The sequence below is a fragment of the Serinus canaria genome, chromosome 18, assembly GCF_022539315.1.
Source record: "Serinus canaria isolate serCan28SL12 chromosome 18, serCan2020, whole genome shotgun sequence".
Taxonomy (NCBI): Eukaryota; Metazoa; Chordata; class Aves; order Passeriformes; family Fringillidae; genus Serinus; species Serinus canaria.
The window spans coordinates 3,551,706-3,573,401 of record NC_066331.1 but is presented as its reverse complement, the minus strand read 5'-3'; the positions used below and the strand labels follow the sequence as shown (position 1 = coordinate 3,573,401).

General features: G+C 40.1%; 1 protein-coding gene across 4 annotated transcripts in view; it reads right to left on the bottom strand.

The window, feature by feature from the left end:
- Nucleotides 1-21,696, bottom strand: part of TEX2 (testis expressed 2) — a 45,362-nt gene that overhangs the window by 7,167 nt on the left and 16,499 nt on the right. For 3 of the 4 annotated variants that reach the window (XM_030233796.2, XM_018918924.3, XM_009094339.4), the window contains 7 exons: nt 18,216-19,870; nt 11,776-11,976; nt 9,836-10,163; nt 8,455-8,723; nt 6,983-7,132; nt 5,547-5,646; nt 1,862-1,994 (listed from right to left, as the gene is read on the bottom strand). In XM_030233796.2, coding sequence (XP_030089656.1) covers nt 1,862-1,994; nt 5,547-5,646; nt 6,983-7,132; nt 8,455-8,723; nt 9,836-10,163; nt 11,776-11,976; nt 18,216-19,844 — 2,810 coding nt within the window. In that variant the 5' untranslated portion in view covers nt 19,845-19,870. The remainder of the gene's footprint in view (nt 1-1,861; nt 1,995-5,546; nt 5,647-6,982; nt 7,133-8,454; nt 8,724-9,835; nt 10,164-11,775; nt 11,977-18,215; nt 19,871-21,696) is intronic. The other variant, XM_009094341.4, reaches the window with a different exon arrangement.

Genomic DNA, 21,696 nt, shown 5'->3' with positions numbered 1-21,696 from the left:
GTGACACCCCAGAGCTGTTCCCCCCTCTCCTCTCTCTGGATGAGTAGATGCCTTTCTCACAGCACTTTGTGGTGACTGCATCTCAAGAGATGGTTTGTTCTGAGCTCATAAGGGCCAGAAATGAGCTCAGCAACCAGCACATATCACTTACTGACAACGTGACCATGGATGCAAACACATGCAGAGTAATTTGATTTGTCACAGCAATGTCAACTGATAATTTAAAAAGCCAGCAGAATTAAAATTAACTAACACAATGGAAGGCACAGAGGAGAATCAAACTGTTCTTCACTTTCCAGTCCTTCATTTATTTATTATCCGTTTTAAAGAAAAAAGGAGAAAAAAAACCACCAAGCAACAAAGTAACCCTCATCCAAACTAGAATACATTAGATTGTTCTTTATGTAAAGCTGCTACCTGGCCCTGAGCTTTGAAACCTCCCAGCCCTGTGCAGGGAGCAATGCAGTCAATGCTGATACCTTCAAGTAACTGGTTGCTTGGCTACAGGCACTTAAATCTGCCTTGCTGGGGGCCTATAGCTAAGCCAGCAGCAACCTGATTTTTAAATATGAATCAGAGTGTTCACTAATTATTTCTGAGGCTGTTCCTGCACTGAACAGATATGAAAATACACAAAGAAAATCCTGAAGGGATGGGGAAGAAAAGCAAGAATTTGATTTGTATAGACATTTCCTCCTCTATCCCCCATTTTTTGGGCAGGCAGGATTAAACAGATTTTGAAAAATTCACACCTACCAGTTATAGTGATGTAAATTCAGAAATATTTATTTCAAGCAGTGACAATGAGAATCTAGGTTGATTTAAAATCCTCTGAATTTCTACCAGTGTATGAGATCATTCAGCCATTAGTTTTTTTCACATTTATTTTCTTGTCATGACTGCACTGACATATAGTGCTGCTGTAAATATTACTTCAAGGTATCTCAGAATAAATGGTCAGAGTTATGACATGAGCATGCAAAGCCTCTAGTATCTTAAATGTGAAAGACCATACCATTTTGTTCATAGCTAAACAAATGGCCAGGTTTAGAGACTAGTTTCTTGATTTGTAGGCAGTGATTGTACATTAAATCAGAGACCACCTACTGTTCAGGGCCTGCAGATTTAGGTACAAAGAGAATACAGCACAAAAATAAATTGGACATCAGAGCTGGGAGTGGATCCATCCAGGGATAGATATTTGATAGGTGCCACTCACTAGGTTAATACAAATGGACAATGGATGACATTCAAACATGGCCAAAATGAGAGGGAAAACACAAATACAAAGGAGCTAAGTTACTGTCTGCTAATTAGTTCATCTACATAAGGCATTTCACCTAGGCATAGCAGGCAAACACAAGGTGGCTATGAGGAAAAAACAAGACTAAAGCAGGGATGTGATTACTCCAACAATGCAATAAAGCTTTTGAAAAGGTCTTTACATAACAATTAGAGCCCATTTACCTTGCACATTGTTTACTACTCCATGGTTTCCAGTTGCAGCTGTACCCTGCTGCAGCAGCCTGTTACACTTGTCTATCTCTAGTTCTGCATGTGTATCTCCAGTACTTGAGTTCTATCTGACTAAACCCCAAACCAAGCTTAAGAACTAAATTTATTCACAGGACATTTTAAAACCCAACTGAAATATATATGTAAAATAACTGTACCACAGAAGCCTTTTATTAAAATTATTATCAATAGCATGACCAAACAAAGTTGCACAGAAAAGCCCCATTCCACACCCACTTGTATGAAACATCCCCAAACTCCTTTCAATCTCCTGCAGAGCCAGAGCTGCAAGGACACAAGGAAAATCCCAGCTTTTCACTATGAAAGCACCATTGCCATCCCTTACCCTTCCCTGCCGATCTCGCCAACCTTAAACGCCTCCCCAAGCGGCTCTTTACCAAGTCTGGTCAAGTTCATCTTGGTCTCCAGTGTCATTAGAAAAGATCCATTGTAGGACATTTCCAAATCAACCCAAAGTCCTAAAATAAACAACAGAAAAGATGTTACTTGAAGAGCAATCACAGAGCAACCCTTCTGATCACAGCCAGCTATAAATCCAAGCCACACTGAAAGAGAGTGGTGAGTAGAGCTAATGGTCTAAAAAAAATACTGGGATTTACACACACCTAAACTGCTTAAGAGATGTGAAATGGGATAAAGGAAATAGAATACCATCAGGGATTCACTTCAAAACTGTTTACAGCATAGCTCCAAGCCAAGCAGTAATGGGGACACTCCTCTGCATCACTGATGCTGCTAAAGTGAAGCACAGCTTGAAATCCCAGAGCAACATTTGCTTCTCTCACACCACAACCTGCTGCCCCTTGGTTTGCCAGTGGTGTATTGAAGATCTATGACAAGGTTCCCTCAGAAACTGAGCTACAGGCATTCTTTTATGAGTCAGAGTAAACAGGGTCATTTTTACAATTCTAGACTTACACAATTCTTTAGATGTGCAATATTAAGTTAAATCCTATTGTCTCTGCAAGCTATTTGCTTTTTACAATCTCCAAAAGAATTGTCTTGGGAATACCTCAACACTAGCTCAAGCCTTTTAAGTGACACCCTGCACCAAAGCAGTAGGATTTGTCATCCAGAGGTTAGAAAACAGATGGCAATAAACAGATTATACTTCTTCCTTTTCCAGATACTGCAGTTGCACCAAACATTCCCTCACCAGTACCTGGCACATCAACCACTGACCCATTCCATTTTTATTTACTTATTTGGAAGCAATTAATGGTGAATAAAACTGAAACCAGCACAAATGGTAACTACCCTTTGTGTTTTATTGTTCTAGAAAAGTCACACTTTATCAGTTAAAGAACTATTGTTTTCTTTTCTGCAGTAACATATCTTTATCATAATCCCACCCACATGTGGTAAAAGAAACACAGGCAGCTCCCAAAGACCTGGTCCCTGGCACCCTGTGAGGTTACATGCTGGAAGCAGGATTAAGGTAAGTTGGTGCTTTACTAACCCAAGTAACTTTTTTCCATCACATTTTTTCTAACATTGTTCTAAAAACCAAACACAAGAACTCAAACACAAACTTATAAGGTTTTTTTTTCTCTTTACAGTAGGAAAGCATCAGTAAGATCATAAAAACCATGAAAACAGCTTAACAGACTGTTTGGACAATCAGTGAGTCAGCAGAACTCAATAATCAATATAGTTTTAACAGGAGATCAAATTAAGCAAAGGATGCCGTTACTGAGAGGGAAAATTCCTTCTGACCAGAAAATGTTCATACACTTTTTCCAGAGGGAAAAAGGGAGGGAGAGGGAGTGAAGAACTGGGCAGATGGTACAATTTATTCTGTTTTCTGGTTCCTTAGCCTTGACAGAATTACAGTAAAAGCCACAGCATATGCTGTCACCCAAGCAGGACTGTATTAACAGAAACAAGACTTTTTTTCTAACATTGTCTGTTAACAAATTTAGCTAATTAGAGAAAGCATATAACAAAAAATGTATTTTCTTTGTAATCAAGCACTGGTAAAAAGAAATATTGATGAAACAAAGCACATCACAATTAGTTACTGCACTTTAAAGCCTCACAAAGGGCTACCCCCAATGACTGCCTCAAACACTTACTAAAAAACCCCAAAAACTTAGAAGCATTCACTCTGGATACTGCCCTGGAAGTATAGAATTTTCCCCCCACATTTCCCCATAAACCAAATAATTTACCCATAGGCCAACTTACCAAGAAATACATTTATCCTTATGAAAACAAGCATTTCCAATTATCATCCCCTAGTTTATGTCCTTTTAAGTGTAATAAGAGAACAAGTTATTCCAGTATTACTCACTGCAAGCTCTTTAAAACCCTAAGAGCTTACATGTATATTCACAATCAACAGTTAAAAGGATTAGAAATCCTACCATAAATATTTGCTTGTCACAGTTTAACTGAACAAGAAACTAAAGGAACTAATTGATCTCACTGCTGTTTCAGCAATTAATTGAAGCCAAGTGTTCAGCTCCTAAATCCCATCTCATGACTTAGAACTACAGTCCTTGGTTACAACTGAAGGTATGAGAACAGAGAAAAGAATTCAAAAAATGTTTAAATCAAGACAAAGGAAAACACACTGACAAGAACCCTGATTAAAAAGAAACTATGAAACCACTTCACACAAACATAAAGATTTTTAAAAGTTTTCCTTTGTTCTGTAACTCCAAATAAAACTTCTACCAATGGTGCAACCACTTAATGGAGAACACTGGAGGACTTCTTAAGTCCTGTGGTGAACCTGCTGTCCCACACAGGAAGCATAAGACAAGAAGCAGCAATATGTTTTAGTTCCCCAAATACTGACTGCACTCCAGCTTATTCCACCTATTCAACTCTCATTTCTCTTAAAAAGACAGATTTTATTCCTCATGACAACCAAACAGATTGCTCTTTTCAAACATGCTTTGTTTACAAAGCTCAGTGGAAAATAATCTTTGGAAAAGTTGAGAGCAAAGTACCCAGTGTTTTATAGATAAGGCTTTTCCCCATGGAGTTGCAAGTCCCAAGCAGATAAGGGCATTTGGATACAACAGGCAGCATTAACCAATGCATGTCCAAGAAGATTTTAATATTTCCCCAAAGTCTGCTTTGCTCAGATTTATGAGGGAAAGGTTGGCACTTACTGTCCTCATGCTTTTGGTCAGTGATTGGAGTGGCACAAAGTTTTAGTATTAAAGTTTATCAATCTCCTCCTAAAGTCCATGCATCTGGTATTCTTGCAAAGGTCAGGTGACACCACGCCAAGTCTTCCAAGGAAATATTTCCCTTTAGGCCAATTAGAAATCTCTCCACGTTGAGTGGAGAAACTCTGATACAATTTAAAATTAAAAACTGCTCTGATTACATCTTAGATGGCATCTAGAGCTCCTCAACACATAGAATAAATGCTTTTGAAGCTAAAAAGCATTATTCCAATGTTTTCTTTTTTGCAAGACTACTTAACTGACATGAGCATCCTCAAATACGTGACCACATGCAAGGCAGAAGGAATAGAAAACAAACAGTTCTAATTCATAAAGCAGCAGTATGAAAGTCATCCAGCTTTTAAAAAAGCTGTATTTAATATTAAGAACATAAAGTGATCCTGTATTTTGAAGTTTATTTTCAAAACAACACTATTCTTGTTTTCCAAGTGATTAGAATTATTCCCTATTTTCAGAACAGGGCAGCTTCTCCTGGAGAGGCAAACCTGTTTTCTCCTATGGTCAGAATCAGATCTGTCCCAAGGAGATGTGCATTGCCCTCTGCAGTCCCTGACAGTATCAGATAAGTGTCTGCATCTCTGTTGCAGGCAAATTTTAGTTTAGTTCAGTAATTATTTCCTATGGAAAGACATGATCACAATTCCATATATACAGAATTACATTTAAACCAAACATAAGATAAAGACCCCTGAGTTTCTCAGAATAAGCTCTTATTACATGTACCTAAAACATGCACAAGATAAACAGATCAACATTCTGTTCTCAGATACAAAGGCAATACCAGCACCTGCTATTTTTGTATTTTACCTCTGTGATCAATAGAAGGTTTGAAGGCTTGAAGGATCTTGGGCACTGCTATCCCCATGTCAAGTTCAGTCAGAGTCAGCTCATTCATGAAGTAGGGCAGCTAAAAGGACAGAATTTTAAAAAATCAAATACATGTTATGGAACTAGACATCAGTTTCCTGAGAGAAAAAAGCTCATTAAATTTAAGGAATGGACTGAGCTGAAGTGTCACCAGTGAAAGACAGATATAATTACACAGAATTCTTACTATTCTAGAATCTCACAGTTGCCAGTTTCAAAAAAATTTTAGGGACAGATTGGGTATCTGAACTTATTTTTTAAATTATGCTGAACTTCAGATGCTGACCTTAAACCATCAGCATGCTTTTTAGTCAAAGTATGTAAAAAGCTCAAGAATGAAGTGTAAATCCTATTTCCCTGTGAATAAAAATCAAAGATTTCTTTGGATCTTAACTTCAGTAATATATTTTATCACTGATGTTTTATCAATGGCTCAGCTTCTTTTCTCTTTGGCAAATTCTTTCATAGAACATTACCTTTTACATCTGTATCATAATTTCAGTAAAATAGAGGCACAGAATCAACATTTGGGTATTTATTCACTTAAATATTTCTAACTGACAGAAAACATATCTCCTGTGAATAGACACTGCTTTAACACATCAAAAATACATCCAGTCCCCATTGCTAGTCTTTCCACTTAAAAAGTTACCAGTGAGATGTTTGGGTACCCTGCTGTCACAATTGTGGAAGCAGACGGGGCAGATTTAGGCTACTGGTGATTTCCCAAAGCAAAGGCAGCACTATCTCACAGCTGGGGCTAGCAGCTAAACTTCTGAGCTTTTGTAAGCAAGACAACAACTTCCTTTGCCTTTAGGAACAGGCAAACTCCTCCCCAAACACCAGGAGCTGAAGGCTGTGGTGAACTGCTGCTGTTCAGAAGGGTTACAGAAGGCAAGGGCAAGACTGAGAAGTCACTCAAAAGCGTCACTCCTCCCTTCATCCTTGAGATGGTGCAGCTGATGGAAGCTGTGTCCTGTCACCCCACAGAGCTTTTTCCATAACTATTGCTCCCACTGACTCCTGCAAGTTGTTTATGTCTGAAGTTAACAGGAACACACTACAGTTGTGGCTCCGTGATGCCCTCCACCTTAAAAGCAATCTACTATTACCCAAAGCAGATTTCCTCATTTATATGCAGTTCTATTCATCCCTAATGTAAATACAGTAATACTCAATTTTTACATAAATATTTAACAGATACAAATAGCTAATCCAACTCCAGCAAAGTTAAGATGCATCAGAAACCATACTGTAGCACATTTACTGTCTTTTACATGTAAGTGTGAAATAAGTCTTTCTAGTACTATTTTAAAACTCAAGGACTTTGTGTTTCACTTCTTTCAAAGGAGTGTATAAAGCAAGTCTCCAGATACCTTTATTTTGCTAAGCTTCATTTGGATCTTCTTTGACACTAGATCAGACCAATACTTCTCTCCTAAAAAATCCCAAAATATTCTTCCAAGCAGAGCATTCACCCAGGCCTCCTGTTCTTCTTCTTCAGCTTCCTCATTGGCATCTGGCAACTGAAAACATAAAGCAGGTTATTCAGCTCTATAAATTCTATAAAATAAGGAAAGGAAAGGCCTGATTTATATGGGAAGTTCAGTGTTAAGAGCCTGGGTCAACTCAGAACACCAAATGCTCAGCACAGGGAGCAGCTTTAAAAATGCATCAGCTGGGTTGCCACGAGCCTGTCATCATCCTGACATGCAGCAGAGGGAATGAGACCACGTAGACATAGATTGACCTCTGGCAATGAAATGAGAAAGTTGGATGTAATTTAACCTCTGGCAGAAAAAGCAGATAAACCCAGAGTGGGCAGACTTATAAACTGTGTTTACAGTAAGAGATACCCTCTCTTGCCAGTCAGATCTGGAAGAACAGGTACTCTACTCTTCCTTTGTTTTATTAAAAAAATGAAAAGCAAAACCCAACCTTACATCCTTAATCATTCTGAAATCCAGCTCAGAAACACCACAGATAGATGATAAACACAGTACAGAATATCACACTCCTCCTTCCAGCGTTTGCAATATAGGATTCAGGGAACTATATTGTCCCCTCTGCTGCATTAAAGGTTTTGTTTACAGTCCAAGAGAATTCTGCCTTGAAAACCATCTTGAAACACCTGGAAATATTATACATTCAGATGCTGCTTCACTGACTACACACACAAAAGCCAAGGCAGCTGAAATGATTTTGGGTACACACGCAACCACAAAAAACCAGGAAGTTTCCATGAAGGAAACACAACATATTAAGTGCCTGCAATGACAGAAGAATTCACCACCTGACATTATTCCAGGCAGAACTCCTGAAGCCAGCAGAAAGGCAGCACTTTCTAAGACAGGCAGGTAGATGCTGCAGTTCTGAACATTCTCTCTTGGCAGCTACAGCTCACAAGGGCTGCAGCCAGGCTGTGCCAGGGTGAGGAGCCTCTGCTGTGACGCAGGTTCCCTGCCAGCACTGCTCAGCTATTTATAGAATGGCTTCTGACACGTGCCAGATTCAGCAGCAAATCTATCACAGCTTCAGGAGTGGTTGGGGGTAGAATATGTTTTCCTGGGGGAACACAAGATGTGTTTATTCATACATTACACCATGGCCTCCTATTCCTTTTTCTGGGTGTTGTATGAAAGTCTGGAAACAAAGATGCATGATCTTAATTACCACTACTTTAAATAAAAAGCAGTCCTGCTTAACATTAAAGATGTGTTTATTATGAGTGTTGTACTTAGTATTAAGGTTCTGTTTACTGAGAGTGACTCAAATGCAGTCCAGGAGGTCAAAGGATTAGTAAGAGCTACAGAAGCTGTCCACTGTTTCTTTGGAGCACAAGTATTACCTTTTTCACAGCTGTAGGGCTGCTGTCTGCACTGAGGGCTGGGCTACCTGAAGGGCTTTTCTTTCCTTGTGGAACACACTTCGCCATATAAATATTGTAGTCCAGAAGCATTTTCTGCCTCATGTTGCCAGCCAGGTCCTTGTGCTTTGGCTGGGATGTGATTTCTTCTCCGCTTCCCTTGCTGCTGCTCCGGCTGTGTGAGAGAACTCCAGACTGACTATCAGCTCTGCTGTGTGCTGGCAGCACCCCTAAATTCAAAGGAATAATACCTGTTCAACAGAGAACAAATCTGACAGCTAAAACCCACAGTGCATCATCAAACTTTAAAGAACATGTTTATTCCACAGATATTTCTCCTGAAAAAAGACCAGCATGGTGCTTTCTTATTTTAAAGGCTAAAAGTAAATTCCACTGCTGTGTGTTTAAGTGGTCCTAAACCCAAATTAGCCAGTATTTGCTATGATTCAGCACTCAGCAGGATGTGGGACTGGAGGAGTCAGCTGATCAATAGCATATTTAAATATGGGCACTCACATATGTATAACACATGGCAAAATTCCCAACAGCCCTGCTGGAGAATGCCTAAAATAAAAGTCAGGTGATTGAAATGCACCTATGACTAAAGTTTTTTTTTTTACTAATCTAATTATAGGCTGTTACAATTAAAAGGACTGGGAAAAGCATCTAACTATTGGAATTTTAATTAGCTATTTATTTTGCATCTGCCTTTCAATAAGTTATGTGCCAGAAACAATAATGTTAGCTAATTTTTAAAAAGCTTCTCAGAGAATAAGGGCAGAAAAGCATGAGTCATTCAGGTTTAAAATCGTATCAGAGGATGAGTTTAAATTAATATTCCAAACAATTGATAATACTATAGACTAATGTTTGTTGGTTCAGATATATATGTGTGTATACATATATATTTATATAAATGTTAATGCAGGACCTTTCATTTAAACAGAAATGTATTTTCTTGTGCCACTAACCCATGAGAAAGCTCTATCCTTTACAGGAGACTAGAGTGGAAGGAAGGATGGAGGAGGAAAATCAGGTAATGATAGAACTGAGTCTAATACTGCAAATGTTGGCATCAGTTCCAATATACAGAAAAAGAAGGGACTGAACAATTCCTCCTTAAAAATATGACAGGAGTTACTACAGTTACTGAAAAACAGTGACTGTTTTGAAATAATATTTGAAAGCATAGAGCCAAGAGGGGAAAAGGTGGGGGTAAGGTGGCAATGAGAGGCCAAGGTAAGGAGAAGAGTATCTTTGGTATTACTATTTTTTTCCTTGTAAAGATCACTGTGGCACCAGCAAAACATAACTTGGTTTGTTTCTTTTAACAGACTTCTAGAAGAATACAAAATCTGAGTACCTGGCTTGCTCCCACTGGGTGGCTTCTTTACTTCAGACTTGAGCTTCGATGCGAGAAGGAACCTTCTGAACCACTCCTCCTTCTCCCTACCCGTCCTTCCAAAGAGGTAAAGCACTTGATCCTTTTGGCAAGTGGACTTCACTCCATCCTGAGGTTTCTTGGATTCCTCATTGTTCAAGTCCCCTCTTTCAGCAGGTTTCTCCTCTGCAGTCTCCTTCTCAGCCTGGGCCTTGGCCATGAAGTCATCCTGTTTGGCCAGTTCAATGCAAATTGGGTATTTCTTATTCCAAATGCGTTTCCGTGCCAGGCTCTTAGGAACCAGGGAAATCTGAAGGATATATGAAAGGGTTACATGAATTTATTTTTCACTTGTATCCTCTACGTTTCTATACTCAAGTAAAGAACACAGGAATGCAAGAGATAAAGACCCCACACTGGAACTGCCAGTTTAACTGACTCAAAATTGCTGGATGTCCAACTCTCTGCTATCACTAAGCCTTTGGTGAGCCAAGTCTTGGAATTAAGACAAAGGCCATTTAAGCAGATTATGCCATGTGGATTAGAAACTCTGTTTTCATTTAGATGATCTTATTCTCATGGATTTGCAGAAAAAATAGAAAATCCAGGAACTTTATTTCTGGGACCATGGGGAGATAAATAGATAACAAGATAAAATAATCAGAGTCCAAACTGAGTTTTGAACACAGCTTTTCATGCCCACCTTATGAAATTGAGCGTTTGAAGTTGGTGACAGCCACATCAAATACTTAAGAGCCAAGCCAAGCCATAAGACTGATTTGTAGATAATTATATTCTAAACTCAGTATATTTATATCAAATTAAGACAATGCAAGTGATTAGAGGAGTGGTTTAAAAAAAAAGAGTTAAAAATTCTTATTAGGGGTCTATATTTAGCAGTGTCTTCCAAAAACTGTGGGCATCCTTTGTTTATTACAGTCAAAGCACTTGGCCCTTCTGTAATCAGCTGGGGCTGGGTGGGGGGAAGTATTGGAAATTTTTCTAAGAGACCATGGGGAACCACAATCAGTCAAGTGCTCCCACATGACAGCTTTGCTTGTCTTCATAATGGGAAAACAAATCTGCAAAAGGCAGGAATCTAATTCTTTCTTTATCTTTTCTTCCTTTAATGGAAGGCAGAGCTGACAGCACACTCCTTTCCCATACAGACTCCAAGCAAAGGAGGGAGGTTTTCCTCACTGTTCCCTTGGTCCCTCTCTCCCTCCAACTTCCAATCAAGTGAAGTGTGGTTGCCTCCTACATCTGTACTGCCAAGGCTCTCAACTGATGCAGCACATTAAAAAAATCCATTCCCTTAATAATTAGGTATTGATGTATTATTTAAAACAATGCCAATGGAATCAACTTCACGTGGCAACTCTTGACATATTTGAGGGAGGCAAACAACATGTAGGAAAACTGTCCAAGCATTATTGCTGATGCATTTTTCCAACTGCAAAAACCCCCTCTCCTTCTCTAGACTGGGGGCACCCACAGCAGGTCACGTTCCAGACACCTCTCACTCTCCTCCTTCACATGTGATGTACATTCCCTCTTTGAGTGAAATACAAATGTTGTCTCTCTGCCCTGGGGTAGAGACAACCACCAAAGATGAGGCATTTTGGTGTAACCTTCAGAACAGTCATCTCATGCATTGGGAAGGAGTCTCAGAGCTCCCAAGAGTTAACTCTGCTCTCAGCTGCCAGAGGAAAATCACTCTCTTTATCGTGTAAATATGTACTTTCTTCCAAATCCTGCTCAATCTTCCTCCCCAGCACAATCTTTTGCAAGTTAGTCACGACAACAGTTTTGTTTAAATAATGACAGAACGTGAAAATAGAGGAGTGAAAAAACAAACTTCAGAGTTAAAAAGAATTTGCAAAGTATTCTTTGTTAAAATCAGATATAAGTAAGACACTCACCTTGCTGTCTGTTAGTTCATAAATTTTTTGACTGACATATGTGACTTCAGGCTTTGGCTCATTGTACACAGCTCTTCTAGAAATATTTTTGTTGGGTTTTGAAAGTCGTAGGGTGCTGCCTTCGAGTCGCACATAGACAGAGTGAGTCAATGTAGCATGGTACGTTTCTGGATCATAATTATAAATTTCATTCATCCATCCCTAGAGAAGAAGACACTGTTAACAGCTTTTAAGCTGCTGCAAAACCAAGTACAGCACGTACCTAAAAACTTTAAATTATTATCCAAGCTTTTGCCAAAGTTATTTCACTCAGTGCACAAACAGAACGAGGCAATAAATGCCCTGAACAAGGCAGCACCAAACCAACAGAGCAGGAGGGGAGGAGGAGATCTCAAGCACACCGGGAGTTTTTCTGACTCAGTCACTTTGTTCATGTAGCACAGGGTGCTCTGACCTCCTCCCCAGGAGCCACGGTGGGATCTGCAGATGTAGGATGCCAGGAAGAGCCACGGGGCAGGAGGGCTGAGCAGCCCAGCAGCCACTCTGCTCCCAGCAAGCTCTGACACTTTAACCACCCAGAGCCAACAGCCTGTGTGCTCACAGACAGCACTGACATTGTCATCACCACAATTAAGGACTCAGTGGAAGACCTCAATGGAGTTTGCTTTCATGCACCAACACCGTTTGAGATCATTTAACATGTTGTGTAACTGCCCAGCTACAACACAGGAGTCATACATGTGGATTAAATTCAATTAATTTCTGTGCTGTAAAAGAAACACAAACCAAACAGGCAGTTCTGCTGTAACAAGCCTCTAAGTGCTGACTCTGACCATGGCGGTGATGTTGCTTCTCTTCTCCAATATCTGATTACAGAAATAGAGATGATAAATGGGGTAGAAGGTAGGCAGAATACTCATTCAAGGAGAAGTTTTGCTTCTCCTAACCCGCCATACAACATTCTTTGATCATTGTTTTTATCTGTACATCAGAACCTTAAATTCAGCATACTCAAAATTCATCAATGTCAACAGAAAGTGAAGGAGAGCAGAAAGTCAAAGGGCAACTTTACAAACACCTGTGTGATTACAGAGGGGGGAACTGGGGAGAGCTGAATGAGCACCCCAGTATTTCTCAAAACAAAAAGTCATAACTACCTTATGCAAAACATCCCAAAAATTAATGCAAGATTTCAACTTATTAAAGAAGTTTCCACCCACACGCAGAAACGTAAAATTTACTTTTATGCTAATTTTCTTCAGTTTCTGTGCCACATAATTTCCCACAGTAGACAGCATACACTTTCTTAGGTGCCATAGTAACAGTGATATCTGTTTTGCTTACTACAACATCTAGCTCCATTTCCACTAAAAACCCTGCAAAAACTAGATAAATTAGCATTTCTTTTATGTTCGGGAAAGATTAAGTCATTCATCTTTGCTCAGCTCCAAAGCAGATTATGTCTTTTATTAACAGAAATGCCTATACCAGGACATACTCTTTGAAGAAGCTTTATGGTTGTTTTTTTTCTTACAGTGGGTTATGCACAACTCCCATGTAAGAAATACAATGCATGAGGAAGAGTTTTCTATAAAAGCCATCAAACTGCACAGCAGCGATGACGTAAGTTTGAGGCACATCCCATCTCCTTCCTAGAAATTATTTAGCCAAGACATCTTTGAGCAGACAGCAATTAATTTTCAGCCAGGAACTCCAGCCGGACTTACTGAAGCACAAGAACATCACATGAGCTGCCCAAAGCCACCGTGTGCAGGAGCTGGAATATCCATATGGCCCACAGATCTCTGGAGCAACTCCCACCTGCCCCCATCAGATCTCCAAGCTATTTCTAGCTCAGACAAAGTCTGGAGCCTGCAGCCAGGCAAATGTACAGATGGGAATTTGCTGCCTCAGAAGTTTCTTGCCTTCTCCTGGAAGGCCATGCAGCCAACATCACACCAGCTGGCACAGAGCAAAGGGCTGCTTGGAGAGTGGGTCATTATAGGAAGCTTAGTCACATGAGGCCTTTCTCAAAGTCTAATAAGCTTTCTATTTTCAGTAGAAAGGTTGGAAACTTATGGGTACATGTGGTACCCAGGAAGGAAGGTCAGACTGCACCTGACATTCCTTTAATGGCCTGCTCGAGATGGGAACTGTGATGAAACCAAGGAGTCATTTACCCATCAAAATCTTGACTTCCCTGTGCCACAGTAAGTAAAAATCCCTCCTGCTTTTCTGATCCCTACCACGTGCCCAAGCCTTTCGGTTCAAACCAAGTGATTAGCTGTTCAATCTGCCAAACACACAATTCTCACACCCTGCTCACCCATAACCCAACAGAAGTGCAAACACAGCACAACCACCAAGTTAACAGCAACTGGAGAACCAAGCTCAGGTTTAAGTATTTGGGGTTTTATTTTCAGACAACAGTCAGGATGAAAGAGACAGAACATTACTACAATCCCTCTTTGTACACAAAATTTTAGTTTTCTAATTTCTAAGGATGAAATCTCTTCTTTGCACTCGATTTTCATGTTATTTTGTTTCAGAGATACACTGCATGGCTGACAGTAAAATGTTAATGCTTCACTAAATGGTGATTCTTCACTCTATTAATGAATCTGAAAATCTGTGGCAGCTGCAGGAATTTTATCTAACAGTGTTAAAGGAGGTAACAACACCACCTGCCTTCTCACTTCAGTGATCTTCAGTTCTGTAAATTGTTGCATCTAGCTTAAAAAACACTGAGAAGTTTATCCAAGAAGCCCCTAAAGTCATTCCAAAGTTCCTGCACTTTAGGAGCAATTTCAGCAGAATTACCTCCGCCTCTCTTTTTGCAAAACCAAATTGGAACAAAAGATTCACAGCCCACAAAAACAGTTTTGCAATGCACCCAAACAGAGAAATTGTGTTACCATAACTGCTAGCAACAGATAAATTCTCCCAAACTCCTGAAGCAACAATGGATTTCCTTGTGTAGGAGAGGAGTGACTGTAGGATAGGTCTTCTCTGTTCTAGCGAAGTTGTTAAAATAAGAAATTTAGTAATTCTGGGAGGACAATGACCATAGTCATATGCCACTGTGCAGCTGCTGGCCATTTACACAGATCCTGTGATCTCCATTTCTAAAGGTCAGCAGTTGCTCCACACTCCCAGCTGAAAGCAGAACGTGCCTGGCCATCAGGCTGGGGAGCAGCCTGACCATGGAGCTGCTCCTTGGGCTGGGCAGCACCACGGCTTTCCCAGCTCAGGTCACAGCTCCAATCCACAGCTGCTGCCACTGCTCCAGCCCTGGGAACACTCGGCTCATTGGACATGACAAAAACAATTTCAAAAGCCCCCCTCAGTTTGATTTTCCTCTTTCCTGACTCTGGGCTCCAAATATTTTATTCAAACTGCAGTTCAACAGAGTAATTCATGTAAAAGGTCTTGTAGGTACCAACCAAGGTCTCAGGTGTGTTACAACATAACCTGAGAAGGGAAGATAGGGAGAACTGCAAAAGATCCTTATGAAGGACCCAGAGGGCTGGGGGCACAAACCTGGCCTGTGGGTAAAATAAATTAAAATCATTACTTATGATACTTTCAAACACATAAATAAAAGAATCAGCAAACACCACTTGCACAATACAAGTCCAAATCTGGATTAAAACTGTCCCTAAAGTTTCTTAGTGCTATTAAGTGGTTAATAACCATTATTATTAAATGACATAATCAAATGCTCTAGCATCAAAATTCTTTCAAGACTGTTGATCACTCAAATCACACAATTGTATTACTATCCCTCTTATTACCATTATTTTATAATACTTCAATAGTATTTTGCTTCAAAAATGAAGGAAAAATATAATACATTTTTTGAGCTTCTTTCACAGGGAATCCAAAGGCACAAAAAAGATCTGAGGTAGAAGAAGCAACCATCACCTTAACTGGAAGAAACATTTGTCTGCCAGAGGCCACTATCAAACATGAAATCCCTTGGATGGTACTCAGGAATAGCACGCTGATAAAAAGCCTCCAATTTCTCCAGCAGGCACTGCCACTGTGTTCTCCTAAAAGTTCTTTCTAAGGGAAAGGGTAACTATATAATTTCCATTTTAGCTGTTACTTAAAACCTTTCGTATCAATCAGCACAACACAAGAGAATGCAGAACTGAAAGGCCAAGAAGGAAGTTAGAAAAAACTAATGGATTAAAGAACGAAAAAATGTGGGCAGGGAAAAAAAAAAGAAAAAGATCACAAGGAAGCCATAGAACTGAAAACTAAGGGAATAGACAGAAACAAAAACATGCAATGAAGATGCAGGGTCTTGTGCATTTTCTGGTTGGGGGGATGTTTTCCCCCAGTACCAAGGACATTTGACTGAAGTAAGTACAGACACCTATAGAAATACACACTTACCAGCACAAGAGTAATTCACTTTTTCCCACTGCCAAGAACAGTTTTGTGGGAGACAATGATCTGTTCAAGTATCTCAGCAATTGCTGAGGGGAATTTTGCTCTAGTTTTTGAACCCTAGGAAATGCAAACTTCTCAAACAACATTTACAAGGGGGAGAATGCACACATACTTGTACAAAAATAACTTGACAGCAGTTTGGCAGAATCCCAACTCTGTGAGCCCCATATGAAGGGATCTTACTCAGAGCATTTATCATATTTGCACAACAGCAGTCCAGGCCAGAATACCAGACCAACAAGTTCTGAAGAGAACATCTTCATGCAAGAGCATCAAGTTTGATTGTTCTATATTCCCCTGAGTTTTGTTACAGATTAAGTCTTTAGCTGCCTTTTCAGAGGATCTAAACTGTACAGTACTCATTTTGACAGATGCAAACAGAAGATAGTTGTATGAAGTGGGAATAGTAACTTGCAATCTGCTAAATATATTACATTATGTTCCACTACAATATGGGCATGAGGCTGATTTGTAAACTCCTGAAGCATTTACTTATTAATGACAATTACTTTGTGTGTTATGAGCACAAGAAACACTCATCAGGTCATAAAAACCATTAATCTAAATTTATGCAGACTTCTCTGCACTATTCATTTCTTGCCTACAGCCATTTTCATAAATTGTAATTTCTCAATAAAAGCATTAAAATATAGTTTAAAGGTTTCTGAGCAAAAGCTGACATCTCAGAGCCAGCCTAACCCCAGCCAATGATGAACATCAGCTGTCAAGTATGGAGGAAGAGTCTTGGCAGCAAATAACAAGGACTGAAGTGAAAGTTTGTAACAATTTGTACATGAGGGTAGCAGGTAATTCAATTGGGCAGACAGGAGTGTTCAGTCTGAATTCACTACAGCAAATAATAATAATCACAACTCCTCTCATTCACAAAAGAAAGGGAACACCAAGGTAGAATAAAGGCTAGACATGCAATTGCCACCATTATGCAACAAAAGTAGAGTTTTATATTCTGTTTTTCTAACTTTTCAGTTACCTAAAGACACATGAAATTAGCCATCAAAACACATTATAGATTTTACAGTATATACCCATCTGAATTTAAATTAATGAAACCTTTGTGCTGTTACAAGTGAAGATGCACCTTCAAAAAGCTCAATTTAATATTTACACAAATAAAAAAATGTCTCCACAAATACTCTGATCCGCATGTGATATCAAATGAAGCTTACACCACCAGCACTCAGAAATGCTTCTGCTGCACATCAGAAACCAGTAGATGTTTTATTGGCTGGAATTCTGCAATTGGGAAAACATTATTTGAATTCATCACAGATGGAGATTAGGAGGGCAGGACAGGGACCAGAAGCACTGAAGGAACAAAGGGGTTGGGTAGATCACAGCTGGACAGGCAGCAAAGTGACACACAAAGTGACAGCAAACTTGCAATATCTCAACAACAACAAACAGAGGGTAGAGAGCAGGTAAGACAAACTTCCATTCAAAACCCAGCTCTCAGACACATTTTGCTGAACTGCAATTCCTCCTCCCATTTCAATTAGCTCACGTTTGAGGAGACCCATATGCTCTCCAACTCTATGCTCTACTTGAACACAATGCTTTTGTCTCTGTTTATGAACAGACCAACAAGCAAATTACAAAATATCCCAGAAACAAAATACATCTCCCAAGACACAACTTCAAGCACAAATGTTATTTTACACACTACACTTTGACACTGCTTGCTCTCAGTATTTCACTTGGATCGTTTCAAATCTATCAGCAAAGCCATTTGCCCTTTTACTTTTGAAGAAATTCCATTTTCTACTAATCCCTAAAGACATCGAAATCTTACATATTCTTGGATACTAAACCATTTGTGCCCCTGCCAAAGTGAGCTGACCCTAAAAAACTATTTACAAGTGGGGACATTTCAGCTCATTTACACCCTCAGGATAAATCTAGTTTACTCCTTCTACCCAAAATAATGCACACAGACACACACACACAAAATGCCAGGACCTCACCTTCAGTATTTCAGGTTCTTTGATGTCCAGAGCTCCTGTATTCCATCGCTTTTTCATGCTTTTATGCAATTTCAGATACTCATGAGTACGTGGGATAAGAAGCCAAATCACACAGACAGCTACCATAAATCCAAGGGCCATTCCAAGTAAAAGTCCACTTAAATAGCCAGGGAGAGGGATAATAAGGTAAGCATAGACTAACAGTATTAATAAGTATAAAGTTTTCACTGGTATTTCAGACTGTTGCACATCCAGATTATTTTCATCTTCACTACTGAGCATAGTAAGAGTTTCCTCAGTCACCTCAGGCTCAACCACACTTTCAGCAGGTTTATCAGTTTTGCTTTCTTCCTCTAGCAAGAAAAAGTCTTCAGAATACAGTTCACAAAACTCCTCATCCTCCCTGCTCACTAGTGCAGACAACAAACATTTTTCAAGTACAAGTGATGGTTTTGACCCCACATCCTTTGTGCTTGCAGACTGAGAGCTTTTGGTCTCCATCTCTTTTGCATGTTCTTCTGTCCCTCTTGAGCGATCGCTCTTAGTCAGGGTAAAGTCACCCCCAGAGAAATCCCCTTCAGAATCACACTCCTCTTCCTTAATGCTGTAGTTGTTATTGCTTTCCAAATGCCCATTCAAACTGGAAAGGTTTGAGAGTTCTGAAGCACTTGAAGATAAGGCTTTGGGCCTGTGGCTACTACTTTCATCACCCATTATTTTGCTGAGCAGCTGAAGAGGCTCATAAATCACCTCAGAAAGGCGTCTTTTTGTATCTTCAATTTTAGCCTCCATTTCAGGTACTTTAAAAAAGGAACGAGTGTCAGAGGGGGATGTTAATGGAGAGGAGGGGGCAGTTTTAGAATCACCACCTGTAGCTCGAGGTTGAGTGAACTGTTTGAACAGATGCAAGTTCAGTTTCGAGTCAGGTGGCCTGTAAGACACAACTTCAGACTCCTGTTTAGAAGTGTCTGTAGACAGAGATTTCACCAAGGTTTTCATTAAGTGTCTATGTCGCATTGGTGGGGTGGGCTCTTTTGGTTCCACTTCTGTTGAAAAGGACTTGACCAGCCCCTTAAAAGGCTTTGAACTAGAAACTGTGGATGATCTGCTAGAGCAGGCAACTGATCTGGAAGGGGATGAGGATGGGGAAGACAGACTGGATTTCTGTTCTACAGGTGGTGCTGGTGCACCTGATGAGCCAGATGTGTGACACGAGTGTGACGATGGAGACAGGACCGGTGGCACTGCAGTGAGTATTTGGGATGGGGAAGGAGAGTCCAACAGCTTTGCAGTTTCTGCAGCTGGCAGAACTGCAGGCGATGAGGACAGTGGTGATGGAGAGTTGGCCATGTTAAGCGAGGTAGCTGGACCAAAAAGGTCATGGCCGGTATGCTCAAAGCAGAGGTCTTCCTTGGCTTCAAGTGCTGTTACAATGCTTTGGTCATCTAGTTCCTCATCAAGAAACTCTTTAAACTCCTCTTCCTCCTCTTCTTCCTCCTTCCCAAATGCAGAGAAGTGAATTGTGATGGTTTCTCGGGAGACAGATCGTTGGACCTGCACTTTTGGTGTTGACTGCTTTGAGGACATTTCACCAGTTTTGTCTGCATGGCTACTGTTCCGACTTGTCATTGCAGGTTCCAGAGATGTGTCAGAGTCTGGGAAGAAAACAACGCCACATTAAATGCATTTTCCCCCATTTCAAATACCCTTATTTTCAAGCATTAAGTCAAACACAATTTTACGTAGGAAAAAATCCCAAACCAACTCACACCAACAAAAAAAACAAACAGGAGATGCCTGTGCTGAAAATTACAGATCTAGGTTGCTGTGTGCTACATAAGATATTTCCACATACCACAAAATGACAATATTAAAACATACCAGGCTGTTAAAATTATCTTCAAGTGCCCTGAAATTACAGTTAAATCTCTGAAGCACCACTTTTCTATTTTCGCTACCAGATGCACCTCCAAGTTCCAGAGACCCATCCCACCCCAACACATTGAAATTTTTCACTCCTAACTCTCAGTCAGTCCCTTTTACATGCAATACTTAATTCTTTATACCTTTTAAATAAAGCAAATTTGAAACTCAAAGCAAGGTCAGACATATGTAAAGGTCATAGTATGGGGGGCACATTATTTAAGCATTTTATTGATCCATGAAAGTGAATTTAGCATATATTTACATGGAGAGGAAATAGCAGGCAATTAAACCAAAGCACTGGTGACCATACACAGAGATGGACCAGGAATTACAGGACTAGCTTTGCCTCTCCAGCTGGGAGGCAGCACTTTATCTCCACTGCCAAGACAGCGAGTTTACCACTTCAGTAACTGAATTATTTTTCAGAAGCTGTTAAAATGCTGTAATCAAACTGTCAAGCTGAATTAATGCGAGGCCTTTGCTGACGTTGAAAGAGCAGTTCAGAAGAATGATTATGTGGTGGTGAAGAAATTGCACTTCACAAACAGTTGTGATATCAGATTGTATTATCCAGCAAGCCAGTGCCACCTGCTCACCATCATCATCCTGCTGAAGGTTGTAGCCCTTTCTACTTCCTAGCCAAGCTGCTCATGTAAACATTTTTTAACCTGTCACTAAACTAAGCTGGGTTAAACATTTTAAACCAGCAGATCTTTGCAGCTTATTCAGAGCAAGCATCTGTCCACACCTTCCTACACACTATAGTTGACCATTTTATGGCTCCTGAATTGCTGACAATTCCTTGCTTCTTCCAGCATTTGTGAACTTCCCAAGCAGGCTGTACAGAAGGGGCTGGATTTTAACGTGATTCGTGCAAAGCCTTCAGAAATTCCATTTTCAGGGTTTGGTTGTTTGTTGTTTTAAGTTCCATTTCTGCTGCATATGACAGGGAGCCAGTTTGGGTTCAAAGGACCAAAAGAAACATTCAGACCCTGGACAAGCTTTCACTTGACATCTTACCCTTGCTCTGATGACTGCCTAGGAGACAAAAATTCTTTCTAAAGATCACTTCTGACTTCAGCTTTTACCATGGAACAGTTTTCTTCTGTCCTCCCCAAAATCCACTTCAGCCATCCAAGCAGCAGCTTTAACACAGAACTCCTTTCAGTGATGGAGATGTGCCTCCAGCCTGCCTGGGGCTCAGCAGGTTGTTACCTTTCTTACTACATCTGTGGAACAAGCAGCTATTTACCCAAATATTAAGAACCCTCAGTTACCTGAAGTTTACATGTACACTTATCAGTCACCTGTATGTAGAACTTGGTGAGTGCTAAGGTTGGTAAGAAATTTGGTGTCTCATTTCCCTGTTGGATGAGCACACCTAGGAACCAGCAGCAGCCAGAATCCATGCTTCTGTCTGCTGTCCACCATAGACAGGGTTCTGTTTCACACAGGTCAGACTGCAAAATACCAGATTTTTTTGGACAAACACACCCAAGTTTATTTTGGAGAGGGGAAAAAAATACTACTGGACAAGATAGGTGTCCAACCTCAT